The sequence below is a fragment of the Emys orbicularis genome, chromosome 6 (genome assembly GCF_028017835.1).
Source record: "Emys orbicularis isolate rEmyOrb1 chromosome 6, rEmyOrb1.hap1, whole genome shotgun sequence".
Classification (NCBI taxonomy): domain Eukaryota; kingdom Metazoa; phylum Chordata; order Testudines; family Emydidae; genus Emys; species Emys orbicularis.
In genome coordinates this window covers 122,516,999-122,538,912 of record NC_088688.1, presented here as the reverse complement: position 1 = coordinate 122,538,912, position 21,914 = coordinate 122,516,999, and the positions used below count along the sequence as shown (strand labels likewise).

The following is a 21,914-nucleotide window of genomic DNA, read 5'->3' as shown; positions in this document are numbered from 1 at the left end:
GGGGGTGTTTTGGGGTGGGGGTAAGCGATCAATGCTGCTCCCCGACGCGCTGGGGAAGGAGGGTCCCCCTGGCTGCCACCCGCTGGGGCTAATGGCTGGCGCTGGAGCCCCAAGGCGCCTGGAGTGACTGGAGCTGGCCACCACTCCCATGGCTGGGAAGCTGCTCCAGGCTTTGGCGGCTCGACGGTGAGAGGCGCGCCAGGGATCGGAGGAGGAGGAGGCTGAGCTGGGAGGAGGAAGGGGGCCGGTCGCTTCTCCTGGCTCCCCGGCCGCTGGCTGTCAGTGATGTGGAGACTGGGTTTGTGGTGGTTCCTGAGCAGGGTCTGTCTGCTGCTGCTGCCGCCCTGCGCCCTGGTGCTAGCCCGGGTGCCCGGCTCCTCCTCCCACCCGCAGCCCTGCCAGATCCTCAAGCGGATCGGGCACACCGTGAGGATCGGGGCGGCTCACCTGCAGCCCTGGGCGGCTCCCTCCCGGACCAACCGCGGCTGGAGCTGGGGGGCGCACAATGCCGCCCAGCTTGGAGGACTGCCGGATCCCGCTCCGGGAGCGCAGGAGGAAGGGAGACGCGGGAGCAAAGGGGCACAAAGTGCGCACAAAGCAGCCCAAACTCCCAGGACTACCGGCTGGAAGGGCGCCGGGATTCAGAGGCAGTGGATCGGGACCAGCCTCGGGAACAGGGCGCAGCTGGGCACCGGGAACCTGATTGGCAACGAGAGCGGAGACCAGGAGCTGCTGCTGCTGCCCAGGGACGCGCTGCTCTTGGGGGTGGAGAATCTCAACCGCCTGAGCGGGCTGCTGCCCTACAACCTGTCCCTGGAGGTGGTGATGGCCATCGAGGCCGGGCTGGGCGATCTACCGCTCTTGCCTTTCTCTTCCCCCAGCTCCTCCTGGAGCAGCGACCCGCTCTCCTTCCTGCAGAGCCTCTGCCACACCGTGGTGGTGCAGGGGGTCTCCGCCATCCTCGCCTTCCCGCAGAGCACAGGGGAGATGCTGGAGCTGGAATTCATCTCCTCGGCCCTGCGCATCCCGGTAATCAGCATCGTGCTCCGGGAGTTCCCGAGGGAGAGCCAGGTAAGGGAAAGAGAGGGGCGGTGTATTGGGGTGGGGCAAGGGGCAGTGAGGGGTGTTGTGAATCGAGCAGGGCTATAGGGCAGATCGCCCTGCCCCATACAAACTATAACTATCTAACGCCTCAACTCCCCGGGGTGTCCCAAAGAGCCGCGGGGCGTGGGCGTGTCCCAGTGGGGAGGCGCCCCCCGGCAGTGCGGATCAGGACAGGGGTCTGGCGTGAGCTGGCGCAATGGCTCGTCAATTCAGCACCATGGACAACGACGCACCTAAAGCGATGGCTCAAGCTAGAGAGGGGGACGCGGGCCAAACTGCTGCTGCAACCTGCTCTATAAATACCTTAGTGCGGGTCAGACCATGTACAATAAGCGGCTCCAGGAAACAGGAGAGCTCGCTTTCTAAAATAACAACTCCCAGCAGTGTGCTCGTTTGAGGCGTAGCTTTTTTTGCCATAAAGGGACTATACAGAGTTGGCAATTTCAAAACATGCATCAGTAGTCTCTCTCTCTCTCTCTCTCACACACACACACACAGACACACACACATATTGTAGGTGAAGCAGCAGCCACCCCTAAATTAAGGTTGCCTAACATTTTTGTAGCACTCTAGACTTCCTTCAGGCAGGCAGGCAGAATGCTCTTTCTGTTCAATTTGTTCCTGAAGAACATTTCCTACTGTTCTGTTCCGTCACACACACAAAAAAAGTTACCAATATAAAATATGCAGTAGAGGCCCTCAGCTTTGTTAGGTATCTATCTCAGGCTGCCTGGCTTCGCTATTTGGATTCCTAATGTATCTAGAGTGGGTTGGTAGCCATGAAATGTACTGACAAATGCAGAACACAAGTTCTAAAACACCTTATTTTCCACTTCAAGGCAGACCTTTGTATTGTTGTTGGAGGCCCATTTACCAACCAAAGTGTAGGGAAGCAGACTTTAACTGAAAGGAAAGTGGACTGTGGTGCCCTTCAAGGGATCTTATCCCATCAAGAGCCAATATAGGAGAGTAAGGGGTTAAAAAGTCAAATATATCAGAGTGAAAAGGGAGAAGCAGTTCCAAAATTGAACGGGTTAATCACAAATATTGGCATTAGAATGATAAAGGTAGAGACCATGTATAGTATGCCCATGCCCAGAGCACTCTGTGATGCCGTGGAATTCACCCAACAGGAATTAGGCACCTCAGTGCTTTCAGAAATCTCATCATGTGCCTCTAGCTGCATATTTGAATGCCTAAATACCTTTAAAAAAATCTGACCTTTTGTTAAATTCTACATTCCTGGAGCTAATATCACAACAGAACATGGTACCCTATTCATTGCATCAGAAGAAGTCATTTAGATTGAAAACTTAGAATTATCCCCCACCACACAAAATGCTATATAGAGTAAAACATGCCATTCTTGTCCAGCTTTCTATTCTCTATGCAATATCTAATGACTAATGTATACTGACAATAAATCTAAACATAGTTATTACCAAGGAACACTGTTTACTTCATGAAGTTCTCCCTAAATAGTAATCATAATATTATCAGCAAAATGTAGCAATTTAAAGCGATCGTTGGGCAAAACAGATCAGGATTTCCTTCATTTTAATATCAATGCAAATCGCACTGAAGTTTTGACAGGCCATTAATTAGGAGGCAGAAGTTCTTGACCAAAGACACCAAGAAACTGAGTCTTGCTTAGCATTCTTCTGTGCAATATTACATGGAATGTTTACATACACAGACAAAATAGTTTACCTTCCAATCCCAAGATTTCTGATTGCCATTCACCAACTTTCCCAGGGAGATGACTCATAAGCATATGGTCGAAAACGAAATCACTCTACAAAACTGAGTCAGTGGTATGGGGAGAGTATGGATATAGGCAGTGTTGTTGGAAGTATGTGTGAGGAGGTTGAGTATTTTTGTAGCCATCTTCTCTGAATTTTCATACTGAAAAAGTTTGTTTTAAGGGTGAACTACAAATGAAGCATCAGCTGTTCAGTTTTACCGAGATTTATTATTAAAAAGAAACCTCACAAAACCATGCAATGCAGTAAAACAATAAACAGCTAAAGATCTTCACAGTGAGTTCAGTGTGGAGATGGCACTCTCAGAGATGGATATAGCAGGAGGGGAAAAGGAGACGTTATGCCTTTCTGGTTATTCACATATACCCTGGTTCTGTGCTCCAGCAGGTTTCTCTAGTATCTGATATCAAGGCATGAGATATTTTGGGGCACCACTGGGCAGTGGGAACCAGCTGATTGTGGCTTTGGGGCATCAAAAAGGAAAATAAAAGATACATTTTTAGATTAAATGGTGAATCCCTGCTACAATGGCAAATTTGGGCATACAGCAGATGCTGCAGCAGCAAATGGAATGTTGACATTTAATTTGCAGATCAATTGTAAAATCAAGCTTACTATTAGAAAAGGCTTTGTAGTGTCAAAGGATACTGAGTGCCAAATGGCATGACCTTATTGGGGATGGGGTACCTCCAGAAGTGATATTGACCCACTAGTCCCAAGTAAGTCTGAGCACTTGTGCGTAGGCAGGCATTTTGGGAAGTGGGCATAGGGAGAAGGCAGTCTTCTGTCAAATATAATAATTAAGGAGATGTTTCCAAAACAGAAGTCATTTTTGGCAAAGTAGTAATGCCTAGTTACAATATTTGATAGTTTTAAAACTACATCATCATCCTAAATTTGTCTGAATCCAAATACTTACGTTTATAAAGGATCTCTCGATACCATACAAAGCTTACACTATTTCATTTGCTTTAATGTTCATTTTCTCCCATCCCACACAGTTTAGTATTAAAATGTTATGAAACATGCCTGTTGTAGACCCTGAGAGAGATGAAGGAGCCTCTTTAAAGGGTGGCTTTTGATTAACCTGCAGCTTCCCATGCAAAGGGGTGTTCAGTTGATTCTTGCTTTCTTCCAACTCCTGCTGAGTTATTCTGGTTCAGGAATACTTCCTACATGTACACTGTTAGGATTATGGGGCCTGATTCTCATTTAAGCTAAGGTCTCTTTAATCTTCCAGAGTAGTGGTGAAGGCCAAAGTAACCAAGAATTAGGCCCTGTCTGGACAGCAACCTGAGAATTTTTAATCCGTCTGAATGCGAACTTTGAAGGCACAACAGGCCTTTTGGTCATACAAATGTTGTTTTGTATCTTTCCAGTGTTAGGTGGAAGCTTTTGGTTGTGCAATTGTCTACCATTAAAAGTAGTAATATGTGTATTTGCTGTCCTGTGTTTACTGTTTCAGAACCAAAGCCTCCTCATAAGCTCAGGGTTAGATCCCTATCACTTTCCTTCAACATTACGTATGTGTTCCCCAGAAACAGTTTGATTATTGTTTTTACAATGTGCACATTTTGCATAGGGATGTGTGCAGTACCAGCTATAGGACTGGTAGAATTTCCACAGTCCACTGTATTTACAACTGCAGTCCATCTGTCTATAACCTTTGAGTCCATAAAGGAAGGGACACCCAATGGAAAGGTGTCCTTGTTTGTATAGTGTTTTTTCAGTGGGTGATTGGACAGCCCTTGTTTAGAGACTGGGAAACCAATATTGGCATCAGTTTGGGAAGTAATATTTGTTCCTTCTATAGTTTTAGCTCTTTGGTTTCCTTGCTTAATGCATTGACTCCAAGTGTAATTGTATATATTATTACACACCTCATCTAACTGGAAATCCTCCTCCCCACAGTGTGACCTACAGATTAGCAGATTCAAGAGCCTATTTAAATCATTTATTTGGCATTGTTTGTGACATGGGGTGGTTTGACTCACCATATTCCCTGTGTCAATAGGCTTTGTACTAGTAGAAGAATTGGATGATGGATGGAAAATATTGCATTATTTCCTGTGTGGGGTCTATGACTTCAGTTCATCCAGACTGAAGAGAATCCTTTTTCAGAATCAACAAGCACTGTAGCTAAATTTCTAAATAAACATTTCAAAATGAAAAGTCAAAATGTTTCATTTCAAAAATGTCAAAACAAACTGACTTTTCTGAAATTTTTCCTCCCGTATTTTATTTCGCTGAAATGATTCACTCAATTGGACCCAAATTCACATATAGTTTAATTCAACCAAAAAAAAATTCATTCTTTTGTCAAACTAGTCGCTGAAAAAAACATGCCCATCTCTAAATGTAAGGGGCTTTTGTCATTGAATATATACAGATTAGTTGTCCAAAAGGGCCAATTCATGCTCATGTCTGCCTCTCTCTGTAGGTATATGTGGATAGCATATTACTAATTGTTGAATGGAAAAGATAGAATTATCAATAATAATGCAGAAAAGGCAGACGTTCAGTAAATATTTCTGTTTTGAATTTGGGGAATAAAAACAGATAATGTAGTCATATCATACGATGATGAGAATATGCTTTCCATTCCACTAGTATCGTGGAACAATGTTAAATGGCAACTACTAAAGTCAGACATGTTAAACCAACAGGTCCAGATAATTTGCATCCAAGAGTTTTAAAAGAGCTGGCTGATGAGCTCGCTGGACTGTTAATTTTGATTTTCAATAAGTCTTGGAACATTGGGGAAGTTCCAGAAAACTAGAAGAAAGTTAATGTTGTGCCAATATTTTAAAAGGGTAAACAGGATGACTCGGGTAATTATAGGCCTGTCAACCTGACATCAATCCTGGGCAAAATAATGGGTGGGTGTCACCAGGGGACTGCCACTGCACCCCACCTCCAAGCATGCACTGCTATGCCCAGTCCCAGTCAAGGTGGTTTATTCGTTTATAGCAAAGTTTAACAAGCAAACAAAATGCAGCCTTAAGTCAATACCTGACCCCCAGGCTTCAGGGCCACTGCTCCCGGGGATCTCTGGCTTTCCAGCTCCTGGCAGCTTCCTTGCCTCCTCCAGCTCTGCTCCCCTCTTGGAGTTGCAGCACTTGGTCCAGGGACCCACCACAGTAGTTAGCCCTACTCCAGTTGCTGACCAGGGCTAAGCCGGTCTCAGTCCTTCCTCCCAGGGCTCCACTTGCCTCAGTCCTCTCCTCCCAGTTGCCTACGAGCAGCCCTTTATAGGCCCAGGTGTATCTGAGCCCTCTTTTAATTGGCTGGATTGGGCTCCCCTGCTCCAGGCCAGGGGAGCTGGGCTCAGCCCATCCACAGAGACCAGCTCCCCTATGACAGGTGGATATAGGACTTGATTAATAAAGAATTAAAGGAGGATGATATAATTAATGTCCAACAACATGGGTTTATGGAAAATAGAACCTGTACCTAACTTGATATCCATTTTTTTTATGAGACTACAAGGTTGATTGACAAAGATAATAGTATTGATGTAATACAGGTAGATTTCTGTAAGGCATTTGACTTTACGCTCAACATCGTGATTCAAAAACTACAATGATATAAAATTAACATGTTTTCTTGGACTAACTTTTGTTGGTGAGAGAGACAAGCTTTCAAGTTTCCACAGAGCTTTTTGTGTAACCTCAAAAGTTTCTCTCTCACACCAACAGAAGTTGGTCCAATAAAAGATATTACCTCATCCACCTTGTCTCTCTAATATTCTGGGACCAACATGGCCACAAAAACACTGCATACATAAAATTAACATGGCACATATTAAGTGGATAAAAAGCTGGCTAATTGATAGGTCTCAAAACGTAACTGTAAACAGGGAACAATCATCAAGCAGGTGGGGTCCCACAGGGATCAGTTCTTGTCCCTATGCTATTTAACATTTTTATCAATGACCTGGAAAAAAAACCCACAAAATTATCACTGATAAAGTTTGCAGATGACACAAAAATTGGGGGAGTGGTAAATAATGAAGAGGACAGATCGCTGATACAGATTGATCTGGATCTCTTGGTAAACAAACAATATGCATTTTAACGTGGCTACATGTAAATGTCTACATCTAGGAACAAAGAACGTAGGCCATACTCACACAGTGAGGGACTCTATTCTGGGGAGCAGTGACTGAAAAAGATTTGGGGTTCATGGTGACAGTCAGCTGAACAAGAGCTCCCAGTATGACACTTTAGCCAAAAGGACTAATGTGATCCTTGGATGCATGAACAGGAGACTCTTGTTGTTTTACCTCATAATTTGGCACTGACTTGACTGCTGCTAGAATACCGTGTCCAGTTCTGGTGTATACAATTCAAGAAGGATGTTGATAAACTTGAGTGCTTTCAAAGAAGAGCCACGAAGATGATTAACAGATTAGAAAATATGCCTTATAGTGACTTTGCTCCTTGAGTCTATCTATTTAGTTTACCAAAGAGAAGGTTAAGTGGTGACTTGATCCCCGTTTAAGTAGCTACATAGGCAACACATTTTTGATAATGGGTTCTTCAATCTAGCAGAGAAAGGTACAGCATGCTCCAATGGCTGAAAGTTGAAGCTAGACAAATTCAGACTGGAAATAAAACAAAATTGTAACAGTGAGTATAATTAACCATTGGAACAATTTAGCAAGGTCATGGTGGATTCTCCATCACTGACCATTTTTAAATCAAGATTGGATGTTGTTTTTCTAAAAGATCTGCTCTAGAATTATTTGGGGGAATTTCTATGGCCTGTATTATACAGGAGATCAGACTAAATGACCACATTGGCCTTGGATCCTATTCATCTAATTATATAGGTGCACAGTATATTGGTAAATACACGCCTGTGCAAAATGTGAAAGTGCATGTTCCAACAGGTTGAAAGATGATGCTGAACTTTTTGATTTGTTCCCCTGTATTTGCTTCATTGACTCTCACTTGAAATGAATTACCAGCTTTGAAACGTTGAGGGGGATGGTAAGTAAAGAACACTTCCAGCAGCCACCTGGAAGGTTTCCATTTGGCATTGCGCTGGAAAGATTTGATCTGCAGCATGCTGGCTAATTAACTTTTATCTAAAAGGTTCCAGTCACCTGAATCTGAATGGCTGCAGTCAGCAGATGGGGAGTTGGGGGGGAATGCACAGGTGCACCATCAGCCACTGCTAGTGAGTAGTAAACAGGGAAATTACTGTGAGCGTCTGATCATTATGATGTGGGATCAATCAAATGTCAGGACATTCAGAAGTGGGCATTACTTCCCTTTTCTCACCTATGTATTTTTATTGCTGTTTCTTACCAGTTTTCATCTGTGATGATAGTTTCCAAAGCTGCTTGTACAACTTGAAAAATATTTAGGATGCATTATACAGGGTATGAATCTGCTGCACAAGCACATTTCCCTAAAGGCCAGCTCTTGACTCATTTAAGGAAGAGAGAGACATCATTGCCCCTGGCTTTGTATCTTAATATGGACTCAAAAACAAGATAGATTTTCAAGAGTAAACAAGTGTTTTTATTTAAAAGTGGAATCTCATTTATAATAAGAAGATAACGCTATAGGATGCAGCAACTAATAGCCAGAGGGAGCAGCTATCTTTTGCATGCAGACTCTTTCAGTCATGCTGTTTAAAACAGTTGCATCCCCTCATTTTAACGGCCTATTTACTCAAACAGATTTTTCATCTGATTTGCAAAAATCAGTATTATTTTGACTCAGTTCAAAGTTTGCTGATTTTCCAGTGGGGATTTTACATGAAAGCATAAACTATTTATCATTTCTTCTGAGCTTGTGAACTTTACTAATATTTATGAGTTGAAAACCTCACCATAGGAAACCATATGCTAATCAGGCTCTTTACTGTATTGAGTACATAAGCTTAGTTACATAGGAAAGATAAATATAAACCTTGACGTGTTGCTGTCAACTAAGTGTCACCCTCTTTAGAAATGATATTGCAGTTATCTTAGGTATAATTTATCTTTTCTTTTCCATTAATACTGGGAAGTTAATTTTTACTACAATATTGGAAGGGAAATAAAGTGAAACAAACCTTTTTGTTTCGATGTCCTCATTTTAAATGGCTTACAATGATGAGGATGACATTAAAACTAACATCTTACAAGTGAACTAATAGACACCATTAACTGTCTTAAGGGCAGTAGAAATAATTAATTAATATTAGACAAATCCACATGTATTTTTAATGCCAGAATCTTAAAACTGAGTGTGACATTGCACAATGGTAGCAAGTATACCCAGCAATTTATTGTTATTCCCTGGAGTTTGTGGGGGGAGAGGGGGGAGAATTTGCTTTGCTCGGGGAAAGTTTTTAACCTACGCTCTATTTTCCCAGCCATTTGACAGCTCACACATGAAATGCATCATCCATCAGTGATGATTAAGGATGTTATCTTGCCCTCAGCCCACGTGTGGAATTCCCGCTAATGTCAGTGGGACCCTGGTGCCATAAATGATGGTGAGACTATGGTCCCAAGATTTGTTTCTCTCTATTTTGTGAAACTAATTATGCAGTCTCCTGTGCAGATAAATGATCTGTTGCGGTTCTGGGTTATTTTCCAACCATATGGAGGAACATGCAGTCCTTGCTCATGCAAAACTCCCACTGATATAATGAAATTGCCTACTGCAGCTTTCGAGCACTTTCTTTCTTTAAAGATTCTAGTGCTAGTCGTCCTTGAGGGATACTGAGCTAGGCAGGCCCGTGGTCTGGTACGGTATGTCAGTTCACATGTTTTATCTGAATAACGGATGCAAGGCCAAGGCAAAATTGGCTGAGTAATACATGCCACATAGCCACAGTTGGTTTTCAAATCTATTAGCAGAGAAAAGGTCAGTACTTAAATAAGATAATTTCAGCAGTCTCCTTAGTTCTTGAAACTTAAGCCATTTACAGTTTTTCAAAGTGAATCAAAAATCAAAATGCAGCATTTTTGTTTGTTCCTCAGAGATTTACGGGAGAAAAAACTCCTTTTAAATAATCAGTTCATTAAGTGCTCTGATATGAAATGTAGCTATACACTAGTCCCACAAATAGCCTGTCACACTTTACAATGCTCTCTGGCACCCTCTGATTAAAGACCTTGCAGTGACAGCAACCATAGAGAAGCCAAAACTGTCATTTATTCAATCATCTCTGGGACCACTTTTTATCAGTATGAATTATTTGCTTGGTATTGGGTACTTACATGCCTGCTAAAGTAATTAGTGTTGTGCTTTCATCCAATTATACCCATAAGATCTCTTTAGTGAATGTAATCCTTCACACAATATTTATTACATTCTCGCTATGCTGCATTTTATTCCGTGTTATCTTTCATCGTGCAAATATTAAATCGTTCAGTTATGAACTGCTAATGGGAAAGGATTCACTCCCTAAATACATATTTATATGGCATTAAAAAATAAGCTTGGGGATCATCAGGAGCCAAGAAGTTGTACAATCATGACCCTTTGTATCCGTGTGATTTTATTTTGTTATTCTTCTCTTCCCTTCTTTTGTTTGTTACACTCACTCATTCCATCTTGTCACAGTTTAGACTGTAAAGTCTCCAAGGTAGGGATGGTCTTTATCTTTGTGTTTATACAGTGTCTGGTACAATGGATCACAGTCCTCATAAAGGCCTCTAGGAACTACTGTAATATTTATATAATAATAATAATAATTAACAAGATCTGATTTTCAAAGTCCTCAGCACCCACAATTGAGGTCAGATTTTCAAAAAAGCACTTAGGCACTAAAATAAGCCAAATTTTAGTACCAATGAGACAGAATGTCATGTCTCCCTCCAACGTATCAACAATGCATATATAACGGATGTGTAGTTATTTGCAAGTGAGGTGCCATCTTTGGATATTTAGAACTTGTGCAATATTTCTTACCACAAGCCCAAACTGCAAATTGATATCCATGGTGCAACTAATGCAAAGTGGGTGCTTATCATGAAATAGATATGTGGATTGTTCAAGAATTGGACAGAGTTGCCCAAATCATATTACTCTTGTGATCATTTCCAGCAGCACATGTGAAAAGAAGAGGAAGCAAAGAATTCACAATGAATAATTTACCTAGTAATTGTAGCCATTTTTTCTGCTTGCAAAATATCTGAACTATTTAACTTTATGGAATGATCACAAACAGTTCTCTGCAAGAATAGACAACAGCCCTAATCCATAGCCCATTGAAGACAACAGGAGTCTTTCCATTTACTTCCCTGGGTTTTAGATTGGGCCCTATTTAAGATGTGTTGGTTATTTGGTTAGTCAGATAAGTCACCTGATATAGTTTCTGTTCTCTGATTGGATGAGCGCAAGGACTTTGGGAATACAGGCATCTAAAATGTGGTTTTGTGAATACGTGCACACTCTACTTTGAAGTTCACTTTCTGTGAACATCTATCCTTGTAAAACTTGATTGCCCAAATGTTTATGGAAAGCAAACAATCAGGTACAAGCACGGCTGAAGTGAATTCATTTAAACATTGAAATGAATATTTGCTGTTTGATTTTTGATGTATTTACCAGAATAAATGAATATATGCTGAAACTGTAAATCCTTCTGGGCAGAGACCCTCTTTTCATGTGCTTACAGTTGTTAGCACAGTGTGACCTGGAGGTATTACTTCAATACAAATAAATAATAATAGCAATGGTTTAATATATTATTCAACCTTAGGTTTGAATTTTGTCATCTACCATCTTCTCTACTTTAAAGCTACAAGAATTTTAATACAATTACTCTTTAAACAAAATAAACACTAACCCTTTGTCCATCCCATACGTCTTGAGTCTAATCCTTGTATTCACTTAATTAAATCCAGGGTAATTGGAATTGTAATAAATATCTTTTTGCAGATTGCACCAATATCATTTATAATCCCAGATTATATATTTAATGACCATTTAGATAACTGGGAACTTGATTAAGGATGCTAGGGGGAGTAGAAATGAAAATGCAAGGTGGTAATGGATACTTCTGAGGACTTGAAGCAGAAACTTTGTACAAACAAATAATATAGATCTAAAAGAATTGAGAAATGAGTGGGCCAACAATGGAAACAAAGGGTAGTCCAGCGATTAGTGTGCCAGCCTAGCTGTTGGCACACCTGCAGTCAACTCCTTGCTCTGCCACATACTTCCTCTATGACCTTGGTCAAGGATCTTAATCTCTCTGTGCCTCAGTTCCTCGGGTGTAAAATGCAGATAATGCTGCCCTACTTCCCAGGGGTGCCAAGAGGAAAAAATACATTGTTATGAGGTGCTCAGAGACTATGGTACTGGGACCATATAAGTACAGAAGACAGGAAGATCATCAATTTAAAGGCATCCATTTCATTTTTGAAAATCTGCTGCAGAAACAGAAGATTAATCTGTTGAGGCAGGGATCATCACCTACATTTGCATAAGTGACTAGGAGTTTTGGGTGCCTCATTTTGGGGGGCCCAACTTGAGACTCCTGAAAAGCCCTGATTTTCAGAGAGCAGATGCTCAGCAGTTTCTGAAAATCAGGCCCTTTTAGGGCGTCTCAAGTTAAGCTCCCAGTAACCACAGGCCTAAATTCACTCATCATGTTTGAAAATGTACGACCATGTCTTTGTATCTGTGTGTCCACCACCTAGCACAACGTTGTCCTGATCCTGACTGGGTCCTTTGCATACTACTCCAATAATAATTTGCATTATTTATTACTACTGCTACTACCTATTTCTTATCTAGTGCTTTTCCTCAGAAGTTCTCAAAGAGCTTCACAATTTTTAATGTATTTATCCTTACAAAACCACTGCAAGGAAGGGAGTTATTACTAAATATTTTATCTGGCGGAAGAAGCAGCAGAGAGAAAAAATCCTTCCTGCAGCTATAATTCTACCTTTGTTCTCCAGGCAGGACCCCAATTAATGTAAACAGGGATTCTGTTCATACAGGGTGGAATATGAATGTGCTTCCAAGAGAGACTGTGAATCCACATCATTGGAGGTTCTTAAGAACAGGTTGGACAAACACCTGTCAGGGGTGATCTAGGTTTACTTGGTTCTGCCTCAGTGAGGGGGCTGGGCCAGATGACTTCTTGAGGTCCCTTCTAGCCTGTATATTTCTATGATTCCCTGGCGCTTGGTCCAACTCCCTGTCTTCTCGTCAGCTCCACCAGCACCCATCCAGCTCTGCTGCCAAGGGTGGCAGGAAAGAATGCTGAAAGCCTACAGGCAGGTCCTGTTACAATACCTAGTTCTGTGGGAGAACATTTTGTGCTGCTATGGAGTGGAGAATGAGTCAAGCTGGAGGTAGGGCAGGGGTGGCAGATCCCTGACTATACCAGCTATTCTCTCATAATGGAAATAGGTGTGGGCACAGTCAACACTGTGCACCCTGTGGCTGCAGTAGCAGCTAGAGCGCGGACCGGAGTCTTGTCTCCACACGTTTTTGCATTGGCTTAACCCAAGGGTGCATTTGTAATTGATTTCCTTCAACCAAAGCAAACCATTGTGGGGTCAGCACTCTCCCACTGATTTACACCTGGTTTATATCAAGTTCGTTTAAGCTAAAGTCCTCTCCGCACCAGGGGCAACCCTGGCATGAGTTTGTACCACTGCCTTCTCTAGCTGGTGACTAAATGCCCCAGTTTTGCCCACAGTTGGTGGCAGTAGATCAAACCATTCTGTTTATTAGTAGTAATGGTTTTAAGTGCTTTAAGCAGAGCATTTTATAAAATACTTAAATTCTCCCACCAAGCCAGCTGGTAAAATGCTATCTAGAACTGGTTGCTGCAAGCCAGTGCTGCATACTCATTCTTTTTTCAACATCCAGGATGAGGTGCGGAGTTGGGGACGCTGCCAGATCTAACTTCCTTTCCTGGAAGACTGATGTAGAATGTCTTATTCAGCGGACGGAGGCATGAGTACGTGGAGGATCCAAAGTGAAATTGGGAAAATGCCCCTGGGAAATATATTTTTGTTTGTCTTCTGTATTGCAGTTTCTCCAACTCCTGAAGCAGTAATTTATCCAATAGCAGCGAACGGTAGCTTGGCTCATAGGTTCCTGTCAAATTCATGGATATTGTCGCTCTGTCGTCCCTTTCTTTCAGGTTGTCAGGGAGCAGAAGGTGCTTCTACACTCCACTTACAGCCAGCCAAAGAGTTAAAAAACTGTAGGATATTTTTGCGTATACAGGTTTCAGAGTAGCAGCCGTGTTCGTCTGTATCCGCAAAAAGAACAGGAGTCCTTGTGGCACCTTAGAGACTAACACATTTATTTGAGCATAAACTTTCGTGGGCTGCAGCCCACTTCTTCGGATGCATAGAATGGAACCTATATTGAGGAGATATCTATAAACATACAGAGAGCATGAACATGTGGGAGTTGTCTTACCAACTCTGAGAGGCCAATTAAGTAAGAGAAAAAACTTTTGAAGTGTATATAGGTTCCTAAGCTGGGTTCCCCATGATCCTCAGAGTCATTGTTGTTATCCATCATTCGTGAAAACTTAAGCAGCCATGATTCGTAATGAAAATGTTTGTGGGGCCTGATGTTTTCACAGATTTTGTTACAGACCCATTAAAAAATGCATCCCAGAATTTGTTTTCATTATTTGTTATTCTCATACACACACAAAAGTCATGCAGTCAAGGAGAAAAAAAAACCCGATAGCTCGTGACTTACATGACCAGTCACACAAAACACAGAGACCAATAAATACTGAGCAGGTAATAAAACCTGTTTGTAAACAATCCAGCAGCTGGCAATGATGTGTCAGAAGTGCTTAGTGAATATTTATCAAAAATGAATATATTTGCATAAATCAGGAGAGTGTAAATCAGCGGGTGTAAATTAGCACTGCTCCACTGTCCTCAAGAGTTGGGGCCCAGATTCTACCTTGCCGTGCATCTCATGTGGTCATTTACACGAGTGCAAAGTGGGAATAAATCGCTGCCTTCCATACTGGATCATGTTTCACATCCCGCTTGCATTGCTATTAATGACTACACAAGATGCAGGGCTACCGTGATCTGTTTCCCAAAAATAGGTTAAAATTATTGCTATTACTATTATTTCATGTACTACCGTAGTGTTCAGAGACCCCAGTCAGGATCCTAGGTCAGCTGGGCAAGGTGCTGTACAGAGTTAGCGATGGTGCCCCTGCTTGGAAGAGTTTGTAATCTGAGAAGAAAAGCAACATGCAAAGTGTCTCCCCCTCTTCTCCCAATCAAATTCTGTGTGTACATTTGCTATTTTTATACTTTTCAATTGATAATTACATAAATAATATTGACTTGCACTAACTGTGCCTAAGCCTAGCCATTAAGTATTGGCTGATTGCCTGTAAGTGGTGCTAAACTTGTAATGAATATTTTTGGAAACCAAGGGCCAGATCACTCTGATTTAAGGTTTCGCGTGCCAGTCATACATTTTAACGTTTTTAGAAGGTCTCTTTCTATAAGTCTATAATATATAACTAAACTATTGTTGTATGTAAAGTAAATAAGGTTTTTAAAATGTTTAAGAAGCTTCATTTAAAATTAAATTAAAATGCAGAGCCTCCCGGACCGGTGGCCAGGACCCGGGCAATGGGAGTGCCACTGAAAATCAGCTCGCATGCCGCCTGTGGCACATGTGCCATAGGTTGCCTACCCCTGGTGTAAATCATCGTTGATCCATTAAAGTCAATGCCAAGGAACTGGTCCAAAGAGATTCTAACTATATTAATGAGCATGATGTAAGTACCTATCTGTACTGGACTGAAATAGACTAGGTTAGATTGAAGGAAGGAAGGAAGTCAGTGGCCAAACTCAACCCTGGTGTACCTGCATTGATTCATTTGGCCCAGTGGTTTGAAAGTATTTTAATTCATTGTAGCCAGAGTTTAGCCGAATCAGACTTTGAAGCACCATTCTCTGAAAGGTTTTATAACTAGACCAAATATCTCATACAGCTTTCTTAACACAGCATAAATAGTAATGCAATGACATGTATTGCTGGCATAATAATTTTTAGTGCTTCGTATGTACAAAGAGCTTTGCAATCATTAACTAATTATCACAGCATCCCTGTGAAGAAGGTACATATTATTGTTTTACATATAGGTAAACTGAGGCACTGAGCAGTTAAGGGACTTACCGAAGGTCACACAGTGAGTCAGGGTCAACAGTGGAACTAGAACTGAAGAATCCCTACCACTCATTCCCACGCTCACTTCATTAAAGCATGCCACCTATCTTTAACATCGTACCCACAAAATTAAGATTAAATCTTTAAAGGCATTAACTACTGGCAAATAAAGACTCTCTCTTTTAAACTGGCATAGTAGTTCCTTTTCAGAGCGCCCTAATGCAATAGTAAATGCAGATTTTTGCGTGGAAGGACATGCAGCGCAAAGGCCCGTATTTCTAGATCAACTCGATTTTTCATCTTGAAGCCATCATTTACATGGTTACTGCTCTTTGCTGGCTCAGGGGGCGATAGCCGTAAAATACTGTGCACGGGCAAAAATAGTTAATGAGATTTTGATATTGTGCCCAACACCAAAGGTTTTTGCCAACATGCACAACAGACAGAACTACTTTTACCCACAGGCAATTTTGTTTACCGCTATTGGCCTCTGAGACAGCAATATATTTGTTTGACTAAATATGAATGAGTCTCCTGCACTTTGTCCCTCTTCCCTCCCCTCACTTTACCTGGGAAGGGAAAGCTAAAAGACTCTTTAATCTGAGCAAGAGCTTATTTTTGAGGAGGAAAAGCTTCACCTGGGAGTCCTCCCTTCCCACCTGCGGGAACGGCATTAAGGGGGTGAATTTGAGGAGGGAGTAAGCTGCAGCCATGCCACAAAGCAGTCTTTGTGGGGAAGCTGCCCTGGCCACCACTGGCAATTTTTCACTATAGAAATTTCAGCCTGGTTCTGTCTTGGTGGGGAGACCGGTCCTGGTAGGAAAAAGTCTGAGGCCATTTTCACTTCCTCCAGGGGCAGCTGCAGGAATAGAGTGCTAACGGCTTGGGCCAGCACCAGCATCCTGCAAGTGGTCGTGTCAGACATCATCACCGATGTAAGAGGGGAGGATACATGGCCCTAGCCGTGTGGGCTATTGCCTTCCCGGAGTGCATTATGATGTGTTTACCTTTGGTCAAAAACAGGTGTCATGTAAAACATACCTGGGGCTAGATCCTCAGCAGGTGTCAATCAGCACTACTGCATTGACTTCAAGGATTGGGGCCCAGATTCTACATGGCCGTGCACCTCATGTGGTCATTTATACCAGTGCAAAGTGGGAATAAATCATTGCCATTCGTCCTGGGTCGTGTTTCACACCCCACTTGCACTCACTTTGCTTGATATTAATGACTGCACAAGGTGCATGCGTGGCCCTTAAAGGAAGTAGAGATACCCATTTACACCAGCTAGGACTTTTTGTAGGTGTGGATCGTTTGTCCTATAGCTTTCCTTTTTAAAGCATCCTTTAAGGTGGGGACAGAAATGTTCTGATCCTAGCCCCAACAAAAGTTTTAAAAATTCACATTTTCCTCTTGCGTATTATAAACAGCATTAGAAGTAGCCTTTTAGTTGCGTCTACCACAAGCCTTGGGCTAAACTTTGATTTATACCCCCACACAATCCTGTTTAATCTCATTGCTGAATATTTTACAGTCAGGAAGACTGCATTCAAATGACTGAAAACGCTAGCGTCTGCTGAAACAAATGTCAATTGAAAGACTATTACTGCTACGCTTTCCTATACAAACGGTTCCTTTACATTAGTCTGAAAATAATCCATAAAATACTCACTGCTTATTTCAGGCAATATTTTATGCAATGAGCCAGTGTGTCTAGTGGTTTGAACAGGAAACTGGGAATTAAGAGAGCTGGGTTTGGTTTCTCATTCTGCCAGAGACTTGTTGTGTGATCCGGGACATGCCACTTGACCTTGCTTTGCCTCTGATTCTCCCAACTGCAAAATGAAGATAATATTCACCCCACTTTGTTAACTAGGGGTTGTGCATTCTTAGAATGAAAGGCGTTATCTGAGGTGCTTATGTAGCACCTCACACTCTGTAACGTGTTATCCTGGGAGGTCGGACAGTGCTATTATCCCCATTTTACAGATGGAGAACTGAGGCACAGAGAGGCTAAGTGACCTACTTCCACAGGAAGCCTGTGGCAGAGCAGGGATTCAAATCTAACACCCAAGTGTTAGGTTAATCCCTAAGCACTGGGCCATCCTTCCTCTCTCCTCTATACGTGTACAGTCCTAGATCATCATCATTACAACGCTGCTGATCACAGCCTCTTGGGTTTTGATATGTACTTATTGGAAACTCTGCTCTTGTAACATGCTCAGGGCTCCAATCCTCTTGTCTTGACAGAGGCAAATCTCCCTTTGACTACAGGGTCATGCCCTGATTGTGTGTCTGACATTCCAGAATCCCAAAGCAAGTTCCAAACATTACTAAAAATTAGCTAACTTACAAACATTCAAATGTGCTGATATTGTGTTCCCTCATGTTTCTGTTATAGTGAATTAATTTGGGCCTACGTAAGAAAAACTTGTGAGTGGTGATTAAAAATTAAAAGTGAATACAGTAACTCCTCACTTTGTCATTCTGTTCCTGAAAAATGCGACTTTAAGCAAAATGATGTTAAGCGAATCCAATTTCCCCATAAGAATTAATGTAAATGAGGGGGTTAGGTTCCAGGGAAATGTTTTTCACCAGACAAAAGACTATATTTTTATATATATATATATATATAGATAGATAGATTAGATAGATAGATAGATAGATAGATACACACACACACACACACACACACACGCACAGTATATGTTTTAAACAAACAATTTAATACTGGTACACGGTGATGATGATTGTGAAGCTTGGTTGAGGTGGAGGAGTCAGAGGGTGGGATATTTCCCAGGGAATGCCTTACTGCTAAATGATGAACTAGCAATTGGCTGAGCCGTCAAGGGTTAACTCTCTCATTGTACAAGGCAGCACGAACAGGAGGGAAGGGAGACAGCATCGCAGACAGAGACAGAGACACACACCGTGTGGGAGAGAGGGAGAGATGTGCATTTCCCCTTTAAATACGCTGACCCTACTCTTAAGTACACTGCCTTGTTAATTAGATCAGCTTGCTGAGACTGCAGCTGCTGCCAGCAACCTCCCTCCATCCTGAGCCCTGTCGTGTGACCCCCCAGCTCTATGGAAGATGGGGTAAGCGGGGTGCAGGAGCAGGGGGGAGGGGGACACCCTGACATTAGCCCCCCGCTTCCTCCCTTCCCCTCCGCACAGCAAGCAGGAGTGTCTGGGAGCAGCTCCAAGGCAGAAGGCAGGAGCAGCACATGGCAGTGGGGGGAGGGACAGCTGAACTGCAGGCAATTGATAGCCTGCTGGGCAGCTGCTGCACTGGGAACTTAGGGGACCGGGGAGCTGATAAGGGGAGCTGATAGGGGGGCTGCAGGTCCACCCTGGTTCCAAGCCCCCACCAGCTAGCTGCAATGGGCTGCTCTTCCTGCAAGCAGTGGACAAAGCAGGCGGCTGCCAAACAATGTTAGAAGGGAGCATTGCACAACTTTAAACGAGCATGTTCCCTAATTGATCAGCAATGTAACAACAAACAACGTTAACCGAGACGACTTTAAGTAAGGAGTTACTGTATAAGTTACCAGCCTGCACTGAAATATTTAAAGGCTTGATGATCTCATTTATAGGTTATAAGTCCTAGGCCACGTAGCTGATGAATACAACATATAGAACAAGGAGTAATGGTCTCAAGTTGCAGTGGGGGAGGTCTAGGTTGGATATTAAGAAGCACTATTTCACTAGGAGGGTGGTGAAGCACTGGAATGGGTTACCTAGGGAGGTGGTGGAATCTCCATCCTTAGAGGTTTTTAAGGCCTGGCTTGACAAAGCCCTGGCTGGGATGATTTAGTTGGTGTTGGTCCTGCTTTGAGCAGGGGGTTGGACTAGATGACCTCCTGAGGTCTCTTCCAACCCTAAACTTCTGTGTTTCTATGATCCATATAGCCAGATCAAGCTCTTTGAGGAATAAGGTGAGAGACTGAAGGGAATTATTTTCTATCCCAAAGTAATTAATTGTATTCAGAGGAACGGATCCTGCAACCTTTCCTCATACGAGCAATCTCACACTCAAAAAAGAAGCCTGGTTGAAGCTGATGGGATTATTTATACCAACCACAAATGCTCAGCTGAGTAAAAGCTGTAGGCGTGGGACTCTGAAGATGGAGTAGGAAATAGGATTCAGTTTTAATAAATCCCGTTGCCAAAATACGTTTGGGGTTAGCTGAAATGGACGAATTTGAACACTGTAAAATAGAACATTCAAGAGACATGAAGGAATAGCGCCTACGTGCCTGGCAAGCTGTGCACTGGGCATTAGAAAAGAAGAGAGGCTGAACGGTTGATGTCGTTCGAGTGTCTCTTCGAAGCAGGCACAGAGTGCCATCTAATGGCCCGTCAGAACGACATGTCAGGGCTAGAGTCAGCGCACGTAGCTCAGTGTCTGAATTGTTTGACTTTATTTAGTCATGTTCGAGTCCCGGCACTGCTCAATATTGTTGTGGGGGTCGCAGAACATGTATTTGTGAAAGAAAAAGGAAGGTTCATATTTGTCACGTCATTTCTGCCAAGATCCGTGTTGCTCTGGTTTTAAGGATGGAAGCTAACAATGTTCTAGTTCTTTGCTGAATGTCACAACAGTCCCTGAGGGGAACAGTCAAAGAAGGGGTGAAATTCTGCCCTTGTAAATGGGTGGCAGGGGCAGCCCTGGATCAGCTCTATAGTCACTCTGTTCCCTTGGGCAGATAATTCCTTTTTCCTCATTGCACAGCCCAGTTACTCAGCCAGGGCACAGGCGATGCCCCTGAGTTTTCCAGCACGGTGCTTATTTTGCCCTTGTGAAAGACTCAAAATGGGACACCCACTTTTTAGCTATAAATAATGCAAAAGCAGTTAATGAAGGAGATGAGGCTGGATTAACTTCTGGGGTTTTCCTAGGGACAATCCTTGAGCCATTCACTTTTAAAAACCATGTCACTTGACTTTTAAAGATGTTTGAAGCATTTGGATTTTCCTCCCCCAGCCAACTGTAACTCTTGTTTCTAATTTCCCAATCGTCTAATTAAATCCTTAGTGTCTTAAATAAAAACTTCTAGCTGGGATTTTAATGGTTGTTCCTGATTTTATGCCAACTATACAAACATAGTGTTAACCTTTGTGGCAAACAGCTGATGCTACTGTGGTGGGTCCCGCGCTTTTTCTTAGTGTGGTGGGTTGGGGCACCACCCCGTGTCCCTGTTCTTGGGTGCTGCGGGCTCCACTAGTGTTCCGGGAAGGTAAGAGAGGAAGAAAGCAGGGAAGGTGTCCGGGTCCCAGCCTCTTCAGCTCCCCGGGCTTCTTACCCTCTTCTCTCTTGGGTAGGGTTACCCTCGGTCCTTGATGCTAGGGGGAGTTCACAGCAATACGCCTCCAAACTCTAGTCATCTCTCCTTCTCCCCCTCTCTGACTGAAGCAGGGGTTTTTATTAGGTCTGTCAAGGCTGCTTCCCCACTTTGAACTTTAGGGTACAAATGTGGGGGCCTGCATGAAGACTTCTAAGCTTAACTACCAGCTTAGATCTGGTCCGCTGCCACCATTCCCAAAGCTAATTCCCTTCCCTGGGTAGCCTTGAGAGACCTTCACCAATTCCCTGGTGAATACAGATCCAAACCCCTTGGATCTTAAAACAAGGAGAAATTAACCATCCCCCTCCTTTCCCCCACCAACTCCTGGTGAATACAGATCCAAACCCCTTGGATCTAAAAACAAGGAAAAATCAATCAGGTTCTTAAAAAGAAGGCTTTTAATTAAAGAAAAAGGTAAAAATCATCTCTGTAAAATCAGTATGGAAAATAACTTTACAGGGTAATCAAACTTAAAGAGCTCAGAGGACCTTCCTCTAGCCTCAGGTTCAAAGTACAGCAAACAAAGATAAACACTCTAGTAAAAGGTACATTTACAAGTTGAG

The 21,914-nt window shown here is 42.7% G+C and overlaps 1 protein-coding gene across 1 annotated transcript in view; it reads left to right on the top strand.

The window, feature by feature from the left end:
• Positions 1 to 285: 285 nt before the first annotated feature.
• The window catches only part of GRIN3A (glutamate ionotropic receptor NMDA type subunit 3A), a 95,447-nt gene continuing 73,818 nt past the window's right edge, over positions 286 to 21,914 (top strand). The window contains exons 1-2 of the mRNA XM_065406674.1: positions 286 to 548; positions 648 to 1,071. Coding sequence (XP_065262746.1) covers positions 286 to 548; positions 648 to 1,071 — 687 coding nt within the window. The remainder of the gene's footprint in view (positions 549 to 647; positions 1,072 to 21,914) is intronic.